General features: G+C 36.3%; 1 protein-coding gene across 1 annotated transcript in view; it reads right to left on the bottom strand.

Annotated features, from left to right (window-relative positions):
* Uggt2 (UDP-glucose glycoprotein glucosyltransferase 2) overlaps positions 1-20523 on the bottom strand; it is a 190036-nt gene that overhangs the window by 27859 nt on the left and 141654 nt on the right. Inside the window, 4 exon segments of the mRNA XM_047554270.1 lie at positions 1702-1784; positions 4955-5039; positions 9374-9459; positions 17692-17850. Coding sequence (XP_047410226.1) covers positions 1702-1784; positions 4955-5039; positions 9374-9459; positions 17692-17850 — 413 coding nt within the window.

Below are 20523 nucleotides of genomic sequence, written 5' to 3'. Positions count from 1 at the left end.
AATGAATAAAATGCGGAAGTGTAACTATGGAACATCCAGGATTTATGTGGTAATAGAGTAGGTCTGTGAGTGTTGCTAACAAGGCTTCCCCATGCTAAAATGTTATTTTAAATATTCCTATAACTTGGAGTTCCTCTGATTAGGTATGTTCTCCAACCACACAGGCTACAAAGATCTACGTTTCCTGGGTACCCTAACAGAGAGGCTAGGGAGCTGTGTTCACTCAATGGCTTACATCCATCCCAGAGCTTAATTAGGATCACCTGTCATTCTATTACTTTTTGGATCCAGACAAGCCCTATCTCATTTTTGTATATACAAAAATGATTGACTCTTACTTGAGGTAGTCATATTGTATAAATATATTGTATATAATTTTTATTTTTCTTATATAAAATTTATATTTAACTAATAATCACTTATATAAACATGTTTAGAATAACTAAAATTTGGAAAATTCAACAACTTACAATCATCCTGGTAGATGGTTTGCCAAGTACAAAAGTATTCTTTAAATTTTTTTTTTTTTTTTTTTTTGGTATTTGGGTTAGAACGCAGGGCCTCACACATGATAGGTTAAGTACTCTACCACTGAGCTCTGGCCCCTGCCCTCAACTCTTTTTTTTTTTTTTTTGTGGTGCTGGGGATCGAACCCAGGGCCTTGTGCTTGCAATACAAGCACTCTACCAACTGAGCTATCTCCCCAGCCCTCAACTCTTTTATTGTAATCCTCCAAGTAAGAAAACAATGGAATTATGGAAGAATAACATGATTCTTCTTACCGAACAAGTCAATTATAGGAAAGGATAGCTAAAATGGGCAAAGTTCAAAATTGACTGGTATAACAGAATCTATTTAGGTTGATGAGTCTACTTTGTCTGAAGTTTGTACTTCTTACCTTTGATAAATGCTTTACCATCATAATTCAAAATAAGTCCAAATCATTAAAACGTTATTTTCAAAGTTCTCTCTATAGCAGACAGCTTTTGATTTTACCAGTCTAACATCTGTTCCCCTTGCAGTACAATGATTTGGTTGGGGGGAATCATTTCTCTTCCAACTTCACTCTAAGAAGGTTAGGTGGGACAGGCCTTACCACTGGCTCTAGAGATAGGCATGTGACCCAGGTGTGGTCACTGGAGTTATGGTGGTTAGTTCAGTTTGGGACCACTAAGTCAACCTTGGAACTTTTACTGGTATTATTTGGAAAGTGGTAAAGAAATAGTAAAAACCAAGATGGAGAAACTTCCAGACCATATCACCTTAATGACTAAAGAGAGGCCTACTTACTGGGTTCTACAAGAGCCAATACTTTCCTCTTTTGAATAAAAATGTAATGTATATATTCCACATTATATTCAATGTTGTAGTTAAGCCGGGCTACTTTCTGTTCTTTGAGAAACATATCTAGTTTTTTTGCCTTCATGTAATCAGGTACCTTCACTCTATCTCCAACTTTTGAATCCTACTTTTCCTTTAGAGCAGATCTTCGCTATACACCCCCACAAGAAGTCTTTCTTGAGGTTCCCTGTAATTGGATATACCCTTTTTCTCCTTTGGTTTGTACAGTACATACTTTAAGCTGTCCCCAGTTTCTCCTTGAGGAGAGGATCTGTGCACTTGAATTTTTACCATATGCAGGATTTCCACATAGTTGACTCTATTAATCTAGTTATATATTAGACTATTCATACTAAATACCTTTTAATGGAGTCCCACATTCCTTTTTTCTCATGCTTATCAAAAAGGATATCTTCATTAATTTTGTCTGGTTTTTTTTGTACCTAGATAACATTGGAAAGAAAAATTTTAGACTTAAACGTTATGAAGGTTAGTTAAACAGGGTCAGGATCCGGGAGATAACCAAAGCACAAGGTTATAAATTAAGTCTAGTCTTCAACTATCAATTCAGTCTCTTGTTTTTCATTTTTTTTTTGTTACTTCTATGCCATTAAATAACGTGTTTACACCTGGGTTTGCTCATTTATCAACTTTACACATTATTTGGTAGTTATTTCTGTGTGCAGAGAATTGAGACATCATTTACTCTTGTGCTTATGGATGAGCAGTTCACATTAGTCTTCCTTCTCTTCTTTGTCTGGAAGTTTTGGTAGTTATATCTTCATCTAGTTCTTCTAATGAGAATTTTTTAACTTTAAACAATACTTATTTATTCCAGCAACTTCAACAGTTTCTCTTGCATCCTTTTTATAAGGATACTAATATTTCCAACCTTTGCCTCTATCTCCCAACTGATAATAGTTAAACCTTTACTTCTGAATTTTGCAAATGTAGGTAACACATTTGTTAGACAAACATAACTGCATCCTTTGCATTTTGTTATGGTGATTCTAAGACTTACAAGTTAGTAAACAGTATTCAGTGCTTGCTTTGACAAAGTAAATACTATCCACAAAGCAGGCTGAAAAGCTAAGTGAAAATCCTATTTCCTTTGTACAGTTAAAATAAGACCACAACTGTTCTACTCATAGGACACTTGCTATTTCAAATGAATTCTTCCTCCTTATATTCCATCAATGGAGAGCATTTTTTTTTTTTTTTTTTTTGCCTTGGAATGTTATCTTTTCTTGTGTAGTTACATACATGTCTCCTTCCCATACCTCTAACACTTTGCAGTTTATTACTCTTGCTATCTATCTGAAATTCCTGTCTTGAAGAAATTTTTCTTGGAGTTCACAATTAACTGTTTCTTACTATATGCTGTTTTCATTTGTTTACAGGTTATGTGCACCTTTTCCTGAACTACCTATCCTCTTTCTTAGTCCTCATCTTCACTGTGCTGACAAACACCTTCAAGAAGGGATGTGAGAAGTTTTCCTAAATCTTTACACTTCAGAAAATTTCATATTTGATTAAGAATTTGGCTAGATGCAGTAACCTAGATTCAAAATAAATTTTCTCAGAATGTTAAAGGCTTTGTTTTGCTATATTTTGTCACTAATTTTGCAAATTCTAAGACTGACAGTGTGTATTTATTATAGTGACCTGCTTTTTCTTAGCTCTTAGGATTTCTGAGTCATTTTCTCTTATCCTACTTGGTAATTTGTGTTCTCTTTTGACATGAACATGTGTTTTCTCTTCTTTGCTATAAGATACTCTCTCTCCTCCATTTTATCTGTTCTTTCTGGAATTCCTCTTAGTGGGTTATTGGTGTTTAGGGCTGATCCTTTAAGTTGCCTTTTCCTGCCTTATTGCTGTAATTCTGAGAGTCAGAGAGTTAGAAGATCAAACTATTACTAGAAAACATCTCAAGAACATTGGTATAATTAAAGTGTAGACTATTTTTAACTGATATTTTTCAACGACTCAAATATTCTTAGCCATTTATTGCTTCAAATACTACCTATATTCATTCTTTTCACTATCTTCTGGAATTCCATTTAAACTGATTTGATTCATTCAACAAATACTCATGAAGTACTTTACAAAGCTAAACTGTCTTATCCTAACAGTTCTAATAAGGTAAGTTCTATTTAAAACCCATTTTGTAAATGAGCAAAATGAGACAGAAGAGGTTAAGTAATCTGTCTATGGTCAGACAGCTGCTGAGTGGCACAGCCAGTATCATACCCACTCCTACTATCTTAAACTTTCTCACTGTATTCACTGCATCTTTTATGCTGTCTGTTGTATTTTCCTTTGTTCCTGTTCCTACTGCGTTTGGGATACTTGCTATCCATCTTTGCACTTGCTAATTCTCACTGTAGGCACGTAAAAGTCAACCACTGAATGCTTAATTTTGGTGCTGCATTGTGCTGGTTTCTACTTTTAAAAAATCTGATATGCACTTTTTATAGTTTTCCATTTCCTGAAGTTATTTTCAAGCATTTTTTAATGTCTTTAAATAAAATAAGCAAAGTTATTTCAGAGTCTGTGTCAACAAATATAAAGTCTGGAATCTTGATGTCTGTTTTCTGTTGCTTCTCCTGGTTTTGTGTGTTTGCTTATCTTTGGCCATGTGCTGTCCTCTACATCTGGAAAATTTGATTTGCAGTTTAGGTTGTTTTAATCTTATTCCAGAGTTATGAATGTTTCTGCCAGGTGTCTGTACATGCTATCAATCTGGAACTATTTTAGTACCAACTCAAGATTAAGAGTTCCTGGATTATTTTGTTGATACAAACTTGAACTAAAAAATTACATGATAATTTACTGTTTTGTCCTTACCCTGAAGATACGACAGTTTATCATAGCAGGGGGGTCTTCTAAAAAAATCACCTGCTCTACATGGGTCCCAGGTTTTAATTTTTGATCCTGTAACCCAGCAAATTAAATAAAAATGACAGTTCACATGTGACAAGACAAATGTTCCCAGGGAATAGCTGCTTTCTTGGACCAAGAGAAGCTTCTGTGCTTAAATTTTCTAGGTTCTCAACTTCCCTTTCATTTTATTTCCTTCTGTCCTTACTATTTCATTATTGTCAGATCCTAAAGTGCTTTTTAGATTTAAACATTTATCCAACATTTTTACTAGCCTTAAGTAGAAAGTTTGATTTATTTAAAAGAACTATACCAGCCAACACTGAATATTCCCCTTGTAATAAAGGCAATAAAAGACAAAAAATGAACATTTTTAAAAAGTAAAAAAAATATTCTTTTTCTCTCTTTGAGGAAAGAGACATCACCTTTTCTTTTTAGGGCTTATTTTTCAACCTGTGTTCCTGATCTTAGCTCTAGAATATAATCTGTAACATTATCTGGCTATAGGTAAGGCAACTACAGTAACACAGCATAACCAAAAAAAGAAAGTTATTCCTTCTTTCTTCAAGCTGTTTCCCTTCATGACATTAATCTTCCTTCCTTTCGATGCAAGAGTTTCAACATAACATTTTAGGCAGTATAATTGGAACATTCTTTGTAGAATGAAAATGAAGGAAAATTATTCATGTTAATATTAAGAATAAAGCCTGTAAAAAGCTTCAGCCTCACACACCTGTACTTCCAGTATCTTGCTCTTGAAGCTATTTAATACAACAATGACATCTCCAATGTCTGGTTCAGAGTCAGTTCCTCTATGCCTAAAATCAGAAAGGTGTTAAACACTGATGTTCATAATTTAAGACTATACATACAATCATGATGACACAAACAATTCATTTTGCCATAAATGTGTGGTATTACTTATGTGTATATCATTTACTGTGTCTATACTCAGTTAATAAGATACACAGTATATTTAAAAAATCATCTAATAATGTTTAATATAAATTTAAACTGCACAAAAATAGCTGATTAAATTTGATACTGAGTATCACTTGGAAAGTTTAAACTACTGCTTTCCTTGCTGTTGTACAATAAGGCTATGACAAAATTCAAAACTTTCAAATTTGTTATGTTACAATGACAATTAAAATTTGAAGCATTTTTGTGGGGCTGGAGTTGTGGCTCAGTGGTAGAGCACTTGCTTGGCATGTGTGAGGTCCTGGGTTCAATAGTCAACACTGTGTGCGTGTGTGTGTGTGTGTGTGTGTGTGTACGCATGTGTATGTATTATATATATGTTATATATACAATAAAATATTCATTGACAACTAAAATATTTTTAAAAAATATGAAACATTTTCTAGACTTAAAGTAAGTTTTTAATATATTAAATGAATTCTACATTGTCAGTTTTTCAATATCCACTAAACATTTTCAAATGCCAAAATTTGAAGGGTATTGTAAAACATACAAGACTGAAAATGTATCTGATGTTATGGTTTGGATATCAGGTGTCCCCCAAAAGCTCCTATTAATGTAGGAATATTTAGAGGTTTGAACGAGCTGACTAGAAAACTGTGGCTAGAAGGACTGTTCTTTGCTGTGGTTCCTTCCTCTTTATCTCTCTCTGCTTCCTGACCCTACCATGAGTTGAGCAGCTTTCCTCAGCTGGGTCCTTCTCCCATGATGTGCTGCCTCACCTTGGGCCCAGAGGAAGGGAGTCAACCATCTATGCACTGAGACCTCTGAAACCTTGATCCCCAAAATAAACATTTTCTCCTCTAAGCTGTTCTTGTCAGGTATTTGGTCACTGATGCAAAGACTCACAAAACAGATGTCTGTTTGTAACACCTTATTATTTTTATTTTATATTATATATACTGCAGATCATTCTTTAATTTTCAAAATTGCTTGAATGATTGAGTATGAAGTTATGCTTAAATACTTTTGATATTTTTACTGTGTACTCAAACATTCTGTTGTAGAAACTACTTACAACTTCATTAAATTTTAGCAAAGGGAAGAAAACAGAAATCAAATTAGTAGATGCTTTTTAATTCAACCCCACTCTACCAGGTGGCAGAGGTAATAGTGATGATCAATGACACTGTTAATGTTTTTGGAAAGAACTTATTTGTGGAAATGAGGTGCATACCAAGATAAGGTAGGAAACTTCCTTATAAAGCAGGAGTCAGAAAATTGAACATGTTTTTGGTGGCTGGCTGTAGACTTTTTTGCAGCTATGGTTCTGGTTGACAGATTCTACTACCAGATAGCTTCTGGACCTGAGAAGTGAGTGAGGCTATGTGCTAATGCTTGGCTAGTTTCTTTTGGCCAGCAGTCATGGATACATGAGATTTTCTACATCAGTGTTCCAGTGTCAAATGCATAGCTTTCTGGGTACTGTCAGACAGCTGAGAGCAGCTTCTTGCTTTTTCACTTTTGGAATCTTAGGAGAGGACTTTCTCTTTGGTCACTTTCTCAACTCTGTACTATAGAACACTTCTGCAAGCCAGCCCTCCTGGAGAACTTACTCTCTTTCAATTCTTCCTAACACAATGTAAAAGCATCAGTTCCTTTTGCTAAATTCTCAGATAATATGGGAAATCAACCATCTGCTATGATTTGAATTCTTGCCCCTCTAAAACTCATGTTCAAACTTAATTGCCATTGTGATGGATTATTAAAGGGTAAGACCCTGAGAGCTTCCATGCTTTTGTGATTATGTCAAAAACTATCCTAATGTTATATATAACTAAAAAGAATATTACCAAAAAAAAAAAAAGAAAAGAAAAGAAAAGAAAAAGAAACCAAAATCTATTTTGAAAAAAGGTAAGACCCATAGGAATTTGGCTGTGAGGAGGGCTCCACTCTTGTGGAGGGTTTGGTGCCATTTTAAAGGTGAGTGTGGCCCTCTCTTGTACTGTCGCCTTGTGCCTTCTGTCATGGGATGACACAGCAAGAAGGTTCTTGCCAGAGGCTGGTCCCTTGATCATGGACTTTCTAGCCTCCAGAACTGTGAGAAAATAAATTTCCATCCTTGAAATAAAACAATGTACAAGCAACCATCACAGTTTTACAGGTAGTTTGTATTTTTTACTTTTATTTGTGAACTTTCTTATAATATCCTAAAATTGACAATTAAAAATTATATATTTTTACTATGCTTATTTTGAAACACAAACATCATGAAATGGCTAAATTGAGCAAATTCACATAGACATTGTTTCAAATATTTTTCTGTGATGAAAACTTTTTAAAAAACTTTAGGTATATATGACAGTAGAATGTATTTTGACATATAATACATACACAGAGTATAACTTCCCATTCTTGTGGTTGTACATGATGTGGTTACACTGGTCATGTCTTCATATATGAATACAGGAAAGTTATGTTCCACTCATTCTATTCTCGTTCCCCATTCCCATCCCCCTTCCCCCTCCCCTACCTCCCTGTCTAAGCCTGTGAACCTCCAACCCACCCACCCCTACCCCACTGAGAGCATCTACAGAAAAAAAAAACCTCTTAAAAATCTACTCTTGAGATTTTCAGGAATATAATACACTGTTATTAACCACAGTGACCATGGTGTACAACAGAGCTCTTGTTTCATTTCTCCTAAATGAAAGTTCAGGTAAACCAATACCTCCCCAACTCCATCCCTTCACCACTCCACCCTCACCCCTGGTGGTCACAATCCTACACTTGGTTTCTATAATTTAACCTTTTTAGGTATCACATATAAAGTGAGATCATGCAGTATATGGCTTTCCATGCATGGCTTATTTCAATTAACATGTTCCCCAGGTTCATCCACAATGCCACAAATGGCAGAATTTCCTTATCGTAAGGCATTGTTCCTTTAGTGATGTTACAATTCCCTGACTGTTGATGATCCTTGTGGCTCTATGTTGGTGTCAGCACACTTGAGGAAGTTTAAGGACTTATTCCAGTATTTGCAGACTGGTTTTCTCTGAGAGCCCTTTGTCAGTAAGCCTTCTGTGTGGCCTGAGTGGTATGATCTATAGGAGGGAGGATGTGGAACCTAAATCTGCAGGGTCTAGCCTAATGCCTGAGTTCACAGGGGCTGACCTGGGTTAGGGTTGGTAAGTGGGTCTACAGGACATACCTGCCACCTGAGTCCACTAGGATGGGCTTAGAGCCAGTGTATATAGGGTGATCCTTAAAGTTTGAGTCCAAGTGGGCCTGGGTCTTGGAGTCTACAGGGGCTGCTTAGAAACTTGAGTCTATAAGGGTCAACAGTTGGTGGGGGCCAGTCAGACACTGGAGTTTAGTGGGGTGGGCCTAGATTCTAGGTTCACTGGAGCCTGGGTCATGAGGTCCAGCAAGATGCTGGAACAGATGTAGAGCCTGTATCCATGGGAGGCCTGAATCCTGGAACTATGGGAGCTGCCCAGGCTCTGGGCTCATCATGAAGCTGGAAAAGCAGAGGTTGGGTTGGCCTGGTGCTAGGGCCTAGGAGATCTGAACTCTAGGGGCTAGCCTGGCCCTAGGATGGACCTAGACACTCAAGTCTGTGGGAGCTGGCCCAGAGTATTGGGGTAGGCCTAACGGTGGAGCAGGCCTGGAAACTGAGTCCATCAGGCAGATCTAGAGCCTGGGGTTATGGAATCTTGCTTGAAACCAGGTCCTGGAGGATCAGTTTGTGGGTATTGGCTGGGAGTCTAGGGCTGTAATGGCTTTGAGGCCTGCTTGGTGCTGGGTGTTACTAGAGTGGGCCTGGGTTTTGAATCCAAGACAAAGTTCAGTGTTCGCTTTCTTCTCTCTCTGGTAAAGGATCTATCTCTCTCTAGGCTATGCTAGCAGGAGTTGGAAGAAGGTGCTGAAGATAAACAAAACTGGTCTTGTTATCCTCTTCAATGCATTTTTCCTTATTTCTGTGCTACAATCAGGTGCTATAGTATCTTACCTGATTTCCTTAGTTTTTATACAGGGATTTTTGTACACGAACAGTTGTTCAAATTCTATAGGATAGATAAGTCCCGATAAATCATATTCTGCCATCTTGCTGATAATTGGACTTGGACCAATCTTAACATTTTAATTGCTGTTTTGATGATATTGGTTATATTGCACTAAACAATTATCCACACATAAAAATTTTAAAGAGGTTAATATAACTCACCCAACTATTTGATAAATATCTTCTGATTTTCCTTGGCGTAATTTCAGTATCCAAGCACCTGGGTTTGCTTTTAATTGAAAATAGCCCTTTTAAGATGAGAAAAAAAAAAAAAAAAACACTGACTCACATAATTAAGTACATCCAATTATTCATAAAAGGCTATAAATAAATTATTCAAGGAAGCATTTACTAACTGTGGAAATTCTACAAATTCTACAAATGAGTAGAATTTGAAAAAATTCTACAAATGAGTTCCAAGAAAGGATATTTTACAATAACCTTGACAAGTGTGTTCTGGGAAGGTGGCAAGATGATGGATTAGAGTGAGGCAGCATTTCTTCTAACTCAGCTACCTAGAACTCAAACAGCAGGAATATTGTTTCTCCCTGAGGCTTAGAGTGAAAAATCCTGAGACTGGAGGCACAGTTTTCCCTAGCCAAATCAGAGATTGCTTGACTCGTTTGAACGGATCTAAAACAAAAAAAAGGTGCCAAGTTGATCAACTGTTCATGGAAAGCCAATCCAGGAGCCATCTTGGGACTACAGCATGGCAGCGTCAATGGAACCAGGAAACTCAGATCCACGAATTCACAGCTAGGTCTGTGCAAATCTATCTGAGCCTAGCAAAACTTAAATGAACCTAAGAAATCCATAGAAAATCAAAAACTGAGAGCGTTTTACCTGGGGAAACATAAGTTGGAGAGGTTACAGAGAACCCAGCCCTTCCCAACCCCATGAGTCCTGCAGCTCACAGGCCAGCTACAGAGGATTAGGAAGTTAGAAGGGTGGATGTGAGGGCACTTGGCTCTCAACTTGCCTGGCTGACCAATCCTGGCACCCACCAGGTTTCCAGGGCCCACCCTGCCAAGTCCTAGAATCGACCCAGTTCCTAGCACCTCCGGTCCAGTACCCACCAGGTTCCCAGGTCCAGGTGCCCACCTGGGTCAGTATCTACTGGGTTCTAGCACCAGCCTAGTCCTTGGAGGCCTCCTTACTCTGGCACCTGCCTGGTCCAGAACTGGTCCAGCTCTAACCCAGACTAGCACCCTGTTGGGTTGCCAGCACCCACCCGTCACTGTAGCCCGCCCAGTCCAGTACCCAATGGATCCCTGGGTCCTGGGTGCCCCCCAAGTCAGGCACCAGTCTGGCACACACCTGGGTCTCCCCAGTTCTTCCACCTGATCTACCACTTTGCCCACTAGGCCCACAACTTCTCAGCCAGCCCACAGCCTGGCCTGCCAGGTTGCCATTCTGCCACTAGGCCTACCCACAGATGCACTGCTGGCCCACAGAGACCACAGCTTGGCCCCGACTGGCACCTGGGCCTGCCAGACATAACTAGCTGCTTCACCACTGGCCAAGCCAGTGGCTCTGCCACCCAGGCCACAGCCCAGTCCCCCTACTGCAATCTCCCAAGAAGGGAAGTTGGGAAGACTTAAACCTGAACCTTCAACTCAGTCACCAACACAATAAAAAGGACTCACAGCCCACAGCCCAGACTCTTACACTGGGTTCATCCATCAAGAAGAAATGAAAACTAGGTGGGCACAGATAGCAAACACATATGCTCACTGACTATTCTGTCCACCACAGTGGAAATAACTCCTTAATTTCCCAACTTTTCACACCAAGTTTTTTCACTTCTTTTTTTTTTTTTTTTTTTGGCTGTTGATTTGTTTTGTTTTGCTTTTTGGTTTTAGTTTTCTGTGTTTGGTTTTTGTTTTATGTGAATGTGTACTGATTGATTCAAAGACACTTATACATATTTGTTTCTCTCCCCTCATTTCTAACCTTGTTTTTCTTTCTTTCTTTTTTTTGAAGGTGTTATTTTCCCATGCTGTTTTTTAAGGGATAGGGTTTTTGACTAGCATATTTTGAATCTGTAGTCTTTGCCACTCTTTATCTCCCTTGTCTCCCTTTCTCTTTTTTCTATTGCTGAAGTCCAAATTCCATTCTCTTTCATTCTCTATATTTCTAACTTCTATTTTTTCTTTCCTTTTTTCCTCATTAACAATATATCCTAAGTTACTGCTGCCTCTGCCCTCTTCACCCTTTGAAATTGCAAACACTTTTCTACCATCCTATCTCTTCTTCTTTCCTCATACTCAACTCTATCCTTAACACATCTTAATTATTAGTTGATATATAACATCTGCCCCTACCATCAATGCCACAGCAGTAATTAATATGACAAAGCCATAGACAACACCTATTGTTTGATCTTATGCCAGACATAATTCATGATTATTTACTATTTTTACGGATGGAAATTGCTGATCCTAATATTTCTGTGTATTCTATCAATTAACACTGTAGATATCAAAACTAGGAACTAAGTACTTAGTCTACTACTATGTATTGTTTGCAGAGATTGTCGCTATCATTGGGCTCTCCCCCAATCTGTGAGGTACTAGTAACATAGAGGGAGGGACACTATAAACTTGTAAGGTAGAAACTCTACAGCTTCAGATCCATCCAGATAGATGGACAGACAAACAGAATGAAAAAGCAAGGGAACAAACTGTCTCAAACAACACAGAACACCTCAACAACAGACTCCATTGACACCACAGCAGAGGAAATGTCACATAGATTCTGAAAGCTCATGGTTACACTGATTGATGAGGTAAAAGATGACCTAAGAAATGAAATCAGAGAGAAAAATACAAGAAGAAGAATCAGTTGGAAATTCTCAAAATGAAGAATCAATAAACCAATTTTAAATTCACTGGAAATCATCACCAGCAAACTAGACAGAGTTTCAGGCAATGAAGACAAAATATATAATCTTGAGAATGAAGTTGACCACAGAGAAAAGATGTTAAAAGACCATGAACAGAAACTGCACAAAATATGGGATGACATGAAAAGACCAAATCTAAGATTTATCATGATAGATGAAGGTTCAGAGATATAAACCAAGGAATGTACCATTTTTTCAATGAAATGATATCTTAAAATTTCACAAACCTTAAGAATGAAATGGAAAATCTAATACAGGAGGCATACAGAACCCCAAATGTAGAAAATTACAACAAACCCACATCAAGATACGTTATTATGAAAATGCCTAACATACAATTAGGGAAAGAATTTTAAAGGTTGCCATGCACATGCAAAAAAAAAAAAAAAAAACACGTCATGTTTACAGAGCTGATTTGTCAGACCCTCAAAGCTAGGAGGTCTTACAATATTATAGACCAAGTTCTGAAAGAAAATGGATACCAACCAAGAATACTATACCCAGCAAAATTAAGCTTCAGAATTGACAATGAAATAAAAATCTGCCATGGTAAACGAAAGTTAAAAGAATTCACAACTAGAAAGACTGCACTACAAAACATATTCAATAAAATATTTTATGAAGAAGGAATGAAAAATAAAGGTGAAAACCAGTAAAGGGAGGAACTACTCTAGAATAGTTAATCAAAGGAGAAACTAATTCAAATTAAAACCCAGAAATACTTAAGATGATAGGGAATAAAAATTATCTCTCAATAATAACACTGAATTTAAAGGGCCTGAACTCATCCATCAAAAGACAGAGACTGACAGACTGGATTAAAAAACTAGACCCAAAAACATGGCATCTCCAAGAGACTCATCTCCTAGGCAATGACATCCACAGACAGAAGGTAAAAGTCTGAAAAAAACATATCATTCCTATGGAGCTTGTAAACAAGCAGAGGTTTCTATCCTAATACCCAATAAGGTGGACTTCAAGTCAAAGTTAATCAGAGAGGACAAAGAAGTCCATTTCATATTGCTTAAGGGAATTAAACATCAAAAGACATAATAATAAATATTTATGCCTCAAGCAATGAAGCATCTACATACATCAAATCAATCCTTCTCAATTTCACAAATCAATTAGACCTCAATACAATAATACTGGGTGACTTTAAAATGCCTCTATCCTCACTGGAAAGATTCTCCAAATAAAAATTAAATAAAAAAGGTATAAAACCAAAAAATTCAATTAATAATTTAAACTTAAACAGATATACACAGAATATTTCACCATCAATGACCAAATACACTTCTTTCTCAGCAGGACATGAATCCTTCTCTAAAATAGTCATATTTTAGGCCACAAAGCAACCCTTAGCAAATGTAAAAAAAATAGAGGTAATACCTTGCATTTTATCATATAATAATGGAATGAAATTAGAAATCAATGATGACATAAAAAATAGAAGCTACTCCAACACCTGGTTGTTATGGTGTAGATGTGGTATCACCTAAAAGCTCAAGTGAGAAAATGCAAGGTTTGGAGGAGAAATGATTGGGTTATAGCACTAACCTAGTCAGCAAATTAATCCCTAATAGAATTAACTGAGTGGTAACTGAGGCAGGCGGGGTGTGGCTGGAGGAAGTGGTTCACTGGGGGTGTGGCTATAGGGCATCTATTTTGTATCTGGAAAATGGAGTCTCTTTCGGCTTTCTGATCACCATGTGAGCTGCTTCCCTTTGCTACACTCTTCCACCATCATGTTCTGCCTCACCTTGAGCCCTGAGGAATGGAGCCAGTCTTCTACAGCCTTTATAGTTTCTTTGAAACTGTGAGCCCTCAAACTTTTCCTCCTCTACAATTGTCCTGGTTGGGTCTTTTAATCACAGCAGTAAAAAAGCTGACTCAAACACCTAGAGACTAAATAATGTGCTACTGAATGACCAATGAAGAGCTGAAGAAATCAGGGATGAAATAAAAAAAGTACTTACATGTCAATGAGAATGATGAGAGAACATGTCAAAATCTCTGGGACACTATGAAGGCAGTTCTAAAAGGAAAGTTTATTGCAAGAGCTCATTCATTAAAAGATTAGAAAGTCACCAAGGAACTAATATTATATCTAAAAGCCTTAGAAAAAGAAGATCAACAAGAAGACAGGAAAAAAATTAAAATCAGAGCTAAAATCAATGAAATTGAAATTTAAAAAAATTCAAAAAATTAATGAAACCAAAAGTTGGTTCTTTGAAAAAATAAAACTGATAAACCCTTAGCCAAGCTAACAAAGAGAAAAAAATGCCAATTACTAAAATTTGTGATGAAAAAGAGAATATCACGAGGGACACTACTGAAATACAGATGACAACCAGAAACTATTTTGAAAATCTAAACTCCAACAAAATAGAAAATCAAGAAGACATCAACAAATTTCTACAGACATATGACCTACCAAAACTGAATCAGGAGAACAAAGAAAATTTAAACAAATCAATTTCGAGCAATGAAACTGAACACAACATCAAAAGCCTACCAAGGATTCTCAGCTAAGTTCTACCAGGCCTTCGAAGAAGAACTTACACCAATACTCTTCAAAATTTTCCATGAAATTGAAAAGGAGGGAACCCTTTCAAACTCATTCGATGAAGCTAGTATCACCCTAATACCAAAACCAAAGACACATTAAGGAAAAAAACTTCAGACAAATATCCCTAACGAACAAAGATGCAAAAATTCTTAATACTGGCAAATCACATACAAAAACATACTAAAAAGATAGTGCACCATGATCAGGTGGGGTTCATCCCAGGGATGCAAGGTTGGTTCAAGACACAGAAATCAATAAATATAATTCATCACATCAATAGATTTAGAGACAAGAATCACATGGTTATCTCAACAGACGCCAAAAAAGCATTTGACAAAATACAGCACTCATTCATGTTGAAACACTAGAAAAACTAGGGATAGTAGGAACATACCTCAACATCGTAAAAGTCAAATATGCTAAACCCAACGCCCACATCATTCTAAATGGAGAAAAATTGAAAGCATTCCCTCTAAAAACAGGCATAGGACAGGGATGCTCTTTTTCACCATTTCTATCAACATAGTCCTTGAAACTCCAGTTAGAGCAATTAGGCAAAATACAGGAATTAAAGGTATGAAAATAGGAAAAGAAGAGCTTAAGCTCTCTCATTTGCTAAGGAAATGATTCTATATTTAGAAGACCCCACCCAAAAAACAAAACAAAACAAAACAAACCTCCACCACAAAGCTTCTAGAACTCATAAACAAATTGAGTAAAGCAGCAGGATATAAAATTAACTACATTCTTATACCCCAATGATGAATCAGTTGAAAGACAAATTAGGAAAACTATCCCATTCACAAAATCCTCAAAACCAAACAAACAACAACAACAACAACAACAACAAAACAAAAAAAAACCCCAAACAACAAAACAACAAAATGAAACAAAAACTTGGGAATCAATCTAACAAAAGAGGTAAAAGACCTCTGCAATGAAAACTACAAAACACTAAAGAAACAAACTGAAGAAGACCTGAGAAGATGAAAAGATATCTCATGTTCTTGGACAGGCAGAATTAATATTGTCAAAATGACCATACTACCAGAAGTCCTACACAGATTTAATGCAATTCCTATTAAAATTCCAATTCTTCAAAGAAATAGAAAAAGCAGTCATGAAACTCATTTGGAAAAATAAGAGGCCCAGAATAGCCAAAGCAATACTTAGTGAGAAAAGTGAAGTAGGAGGCATCACAATACCAGACATTAAATTATACTACAGGACTATAGTAACAAAAACAGCATGGTTTTGGCACAAATCAGGTATAATGACCAATGGAACAGAATATAAGATATAAAGATGAACCCACATAAATGCAGTTATCTCATACTAGACAAAGGTGCCATAAACATACGTTGGAGAAAAGACAGCCCCTTTAACATGTGCTGGGAAAACTGGAAATCCATATGTAGTAGAATAAAATTTAACCCCTATGTCTCACTCTGCACAAAACTCAAAGTGGATGAAGGACCTAGGTATTAGACCAGAGACACTGCACCTACTAGAAGAAATTGTAGGGTCAATTCTCCATCATGTTGACTTAGGAACTGACTTCCTCAACAAGATTCCTTAAGTGTAAGATGTAAAATCAAGAATCAATAAATGGAATGGTATCAAACTAAAAAGTTTCTTCATAGCAAAGGAAACAATCAAGAACTTGAATGGAGAGCCTACAGAATGGGAGAAAATCTTTGCCACCTGCACCTCAGAGCATTAATATCTAGGATATACTAAGAACTCAAAATACTTAACACAAAAAAAGAAATAACCCAACAATAAATGGGCAAAGGAACCAAACAGACATTTCACAGAAGAAGAAATATGAGTGGTCAACAAATACATGAAAACAGGTTCAACATCTCTAACAATTACAGGAATGCAAATTAAAACTACAATGAGGTTCCATCTCACTACAGTCAGAATGCCAATCATTAAGAATACAGGTGGGGCTGGGATTGTGGCTCAGTGGCAGACAGCTTACCTTGCACTTGTGAGGCACTGGGTTCGATCCTCAGCACCACATAAAATAAATAAAATAAAATAAAGATACTGAGTCCATCAACAACTAAAAATAAAATATATAAAAAAAAAGAATACAAGTAACAATAAATGTTGGCGAGGATATGGGAAGAAAGGTTCACTCGCACATTGCTTGTAGGAATGCAAATTGATCCTAAGAAAACATGGGATGGAACCACTATCTTAACCAGTTATCCCACTCCTTGATATATACCCAAAGAACTTAAAATCAGCATACTACAGTGACACAGCCACATTAATGTTTACAGTGCTAAATTCACAATAGCTAAGCTATGGAACCAATCAAGGTGCCCTTGAACAGATGAATGGATTAAGAAAATGTGGCACATATACACAATAAAATATTACTCAGCCATAAATAAGAATGAAATTATGGCATTTGCTGGTAAGTGGATGGAACTGAAGACTATCATGCTAAGTGAAATAAGTCAATCCAGAAAAAAACAAACTAACCAACCAACCAACCAAAGGATGACTATTCTCTCTGATATGTGGATACTGACACACAGTAAGGGAGGAAGAGGTAAGAATAGAAGTTCACTGGATTAAACAATGGAGAATGAAGGGAAGGGAGGGGAGATGGGAATAGGAAAAACAGTACAGTGAACTGGACATAACTTTCCTATGTACATATATGAATACACAACCAGTGAAATTTCACATCACATACAACCGCAAAATGGGATCCTAATTAGATTAAGTTATATTCCACATATGTATGTCAAAATATACTCTACTGTTATGTATATCTAAAAGGAACAAAAAACGCATATTCTAAAAGTATGATTTTTTTCCCTATTTTTCAGTTAATTATCTTATTCAAAGATTCATTTTTTTTTTGTGAGCTGTTCAGCCTAGGAGAATAAAGAGCATTTCATCTTGCTGGTAGGAATACTTGGAGAATGTCACCAAAACATTCAGTTAAGTATCATCAATTTAGATATTTAGGATACTTACCAGATTGGCCATCACTATCGTATCGACCACAACAGGTTTATTTTTTGTGCCCAGTGTAAACTGCAGACCCCGAGGAGGTTGTTCTGTTGTTGCATCAAAACAATGTCCTTCAAGTAGTAGATACTCTAGTTCATATTCTGCTGTAACAGCTCCCTCAATCTGTGAAGGGAGCATATCATTGTTTTTGGTATTAGTAATCCTAATACAAATTTCATAATTAAAAATGTGACTGTTTTATTAGCCAGTGTATTTCAGTGGGTCAATTAAGTTCTGCATATTTTATACATGAGTAAACTGATTAGCAACATCAATTTCTTCAAGACTAAAGCTCATGATGAATACTTTTTTCTCATAGCATCTGATTTCCCAATCTCATGACATATGCACCAATATCACCAAGTGGGAAAGACACTGGGCACAGATGGGTGTTGTTAATTTGTAGTAGTCAAAGGATATTTTGGAGTTAGATTTAGATGGGGTAGTTCTCAAAAAAAAAAAAAAATCTCCTTCAGTTTGCTATTGCTCTGGGGCACCCACTTGGAATTGGGCAAAAAAGCCAATGTATCTTCTCTTCAGTTTCTCATAATTTTTTCCCCTGATTATTGGGGACCGAACCCAGGGTGTTTAACCTGAGTTAAATCCCCATAAGAAATAAGTTATTTCTTATTTTGAGACAGGCTCTAAGTTGCTCAATCTGGTCTTGAATTTGCTATCCTCCTGCCTCTCTTTTCCAAGTAACCAAGATTATAGGTGTACATCAACATACCCGGCAGTTTTCTTTTAATGAAAAAAAAAGTTAAGATTAAATTTCAAATTTCAAAAGGAAAAAGGAAAAATAGAAAGCACCCACAGACTAAATATTTGTATAAGCATATACACACTGATTTTTTTCTATAATCTTTTCCCTAAGAAAGTGATCTGCTTTTTTTTTTTTAAATCTATTTTCAGTTGTCAATGGATATTTATTGATTTATTTATATGTGGTGCTGAAAATTGAACCCAGTGCCTCACACATGCTAGGCTCCACCACTGAGTCACAACCCCAACCCCCTTGCTTTTTCATTAAACATGGGTTTCTCAGAATGTGTCCCTCTCCTCCATAAAAATCTTCCTTTTTCTGAGACAGGATCTTGCTATGTTGCTCAGGTAGCCTTGAACTCCCAGTTTCTTGCCTCCAACTCCCAAGCAACTGGGATTACAGATGCAAGTCGCCAAGCTCAGCCTTCACAAACATCTTGCTATATGGCTATACATTCCAACTGTTTCCAGAGTTTCTTGTATTGCAAACATTATACTATTTCAGGGATACAGCTTTTCTCTATTTCATATGAACAACATAACCAAACATGAAAATAATCAAGTGGGGATTTTGACATTTGGGGAATTGTTAGAATAACAATAACAGTGATATCAGTGTGATTTTATTTTAACATGAGGTTTTTACATTATTTTCAGTCTATTCAGGATGGAGTATTTAGAAATATTCCATATTATAAAGATGCTTCTCCTTAAATTATCTCAGAAAAAGAGTATTTATGCATAGTGTTTAAGTTCTGTTATAATTTTACTGATTAAAGAACATCTTTGAAGACAATAATGTTTCAAAAATTTTAGATTTTAAATGTTTTTAATTATTACTATCCTAATGATGAACTTCAGATACTTAAACTACCCAGAGTCCTTATAGCAATTTGCTTGAATGGAAATATTTCCATGGAAGAGATTTAGAATAAGAAAACATTATTTAGAAAAAGATTATAGAGATAACCTAGTTCAACTCTCACATTATAGATAAGAAAACAGTACCCTAAAGTGACTAAGTTAAGCTTAATAACATTAATTATGAATTAGGTATCAGGACAGAGCCCAACTATATTTAACCAGTTTGACTATTCTTTTTCATTTTATATTAATGTGAAAATTTCTCTCATTCTTATAGGTTTACTAACAGACTTAAATTCTGTTGACTTATTCAAACTACAATACCAAAATTACCAATTCCTTTTTTTTGTCTTGTGATGTTTATTTAAGCAAGAGTGACTATTATAGTAATTTTTTATTGGTTCTTCTTAGTTATACATGATGGCAGAATCCGTTTTGATAAAATTATGTAAACATGGAATATATCTTACACTAATTAGGATCCCATTCTTGTGGGTGGGCATGATGGTGGGATTTACTTAGGTATTTTCTTTTCTTTTGCAGTGATGGGGATTGAATCCAGGACCTTGTGCATGCAAGGCAAGCACTCTACCAACTGAGCTATATCCTCAGCCTGACTTAGGTATTTTCATATGTACACAGGAAAAGTATGTTAGATTTATTCTACTGTCTTACCTATTCTTATCCCCCTCCCTATCATTTCCCTTTGTCTAATTATCATAATTCTCTTTCCTGCCCCCCCCCACACATTTATTGTGGTTTAGCTTCCACACATCAGTGAAAAAACCTTTGGTTTTTTTGGGATTGGCTTATTTCACATAGCATGATAGTCTCCAGATCCATCCATTTACTGGCAAATGCCAAAGTCACTTTTCTTTTTGGCTAAGTAATATTCCATTGTGTATATGTGACACAATTTCTTTATCCATTCATATGTTGTTGGGCATCTAGGTTGGTTCCATAGCCAGCTATTGTGAATTGTGCTGTAAACACTGATGTTGTGTCACTGTAGTGTGCTGATTTAAAATTCTTTGGCTATATGCTGAGGAGTGGATAACTGGTTCAAATGGTGGTTCCATTCCTAATTTTTTTGAGGACTCTCCATGCTGCTTTCTAGTCACCAATTCCTTTTTAAAATATTTTTTAGATGTTGATAGACCTTTATTTTAT

This window comes from Sciurus carolinensis, chromosome 5 (assembly GCF_902686445.1).
Source record: "Sciurus carolinensis chromosome 5, mSciCar1.2, whole genome shotgun sequence".
Lineage (NCBI taxonomy): Eukaryota > Metazoa > Chordata > Mammalia > Rodentia > Sciuridae > Sciurus > Sciurus carolinensis.
The sequence above is the reverse complement of the archived record's forward strand: the minus strand, read 5'-3'. Positions and strand labels throughout refer to the sequence as shown.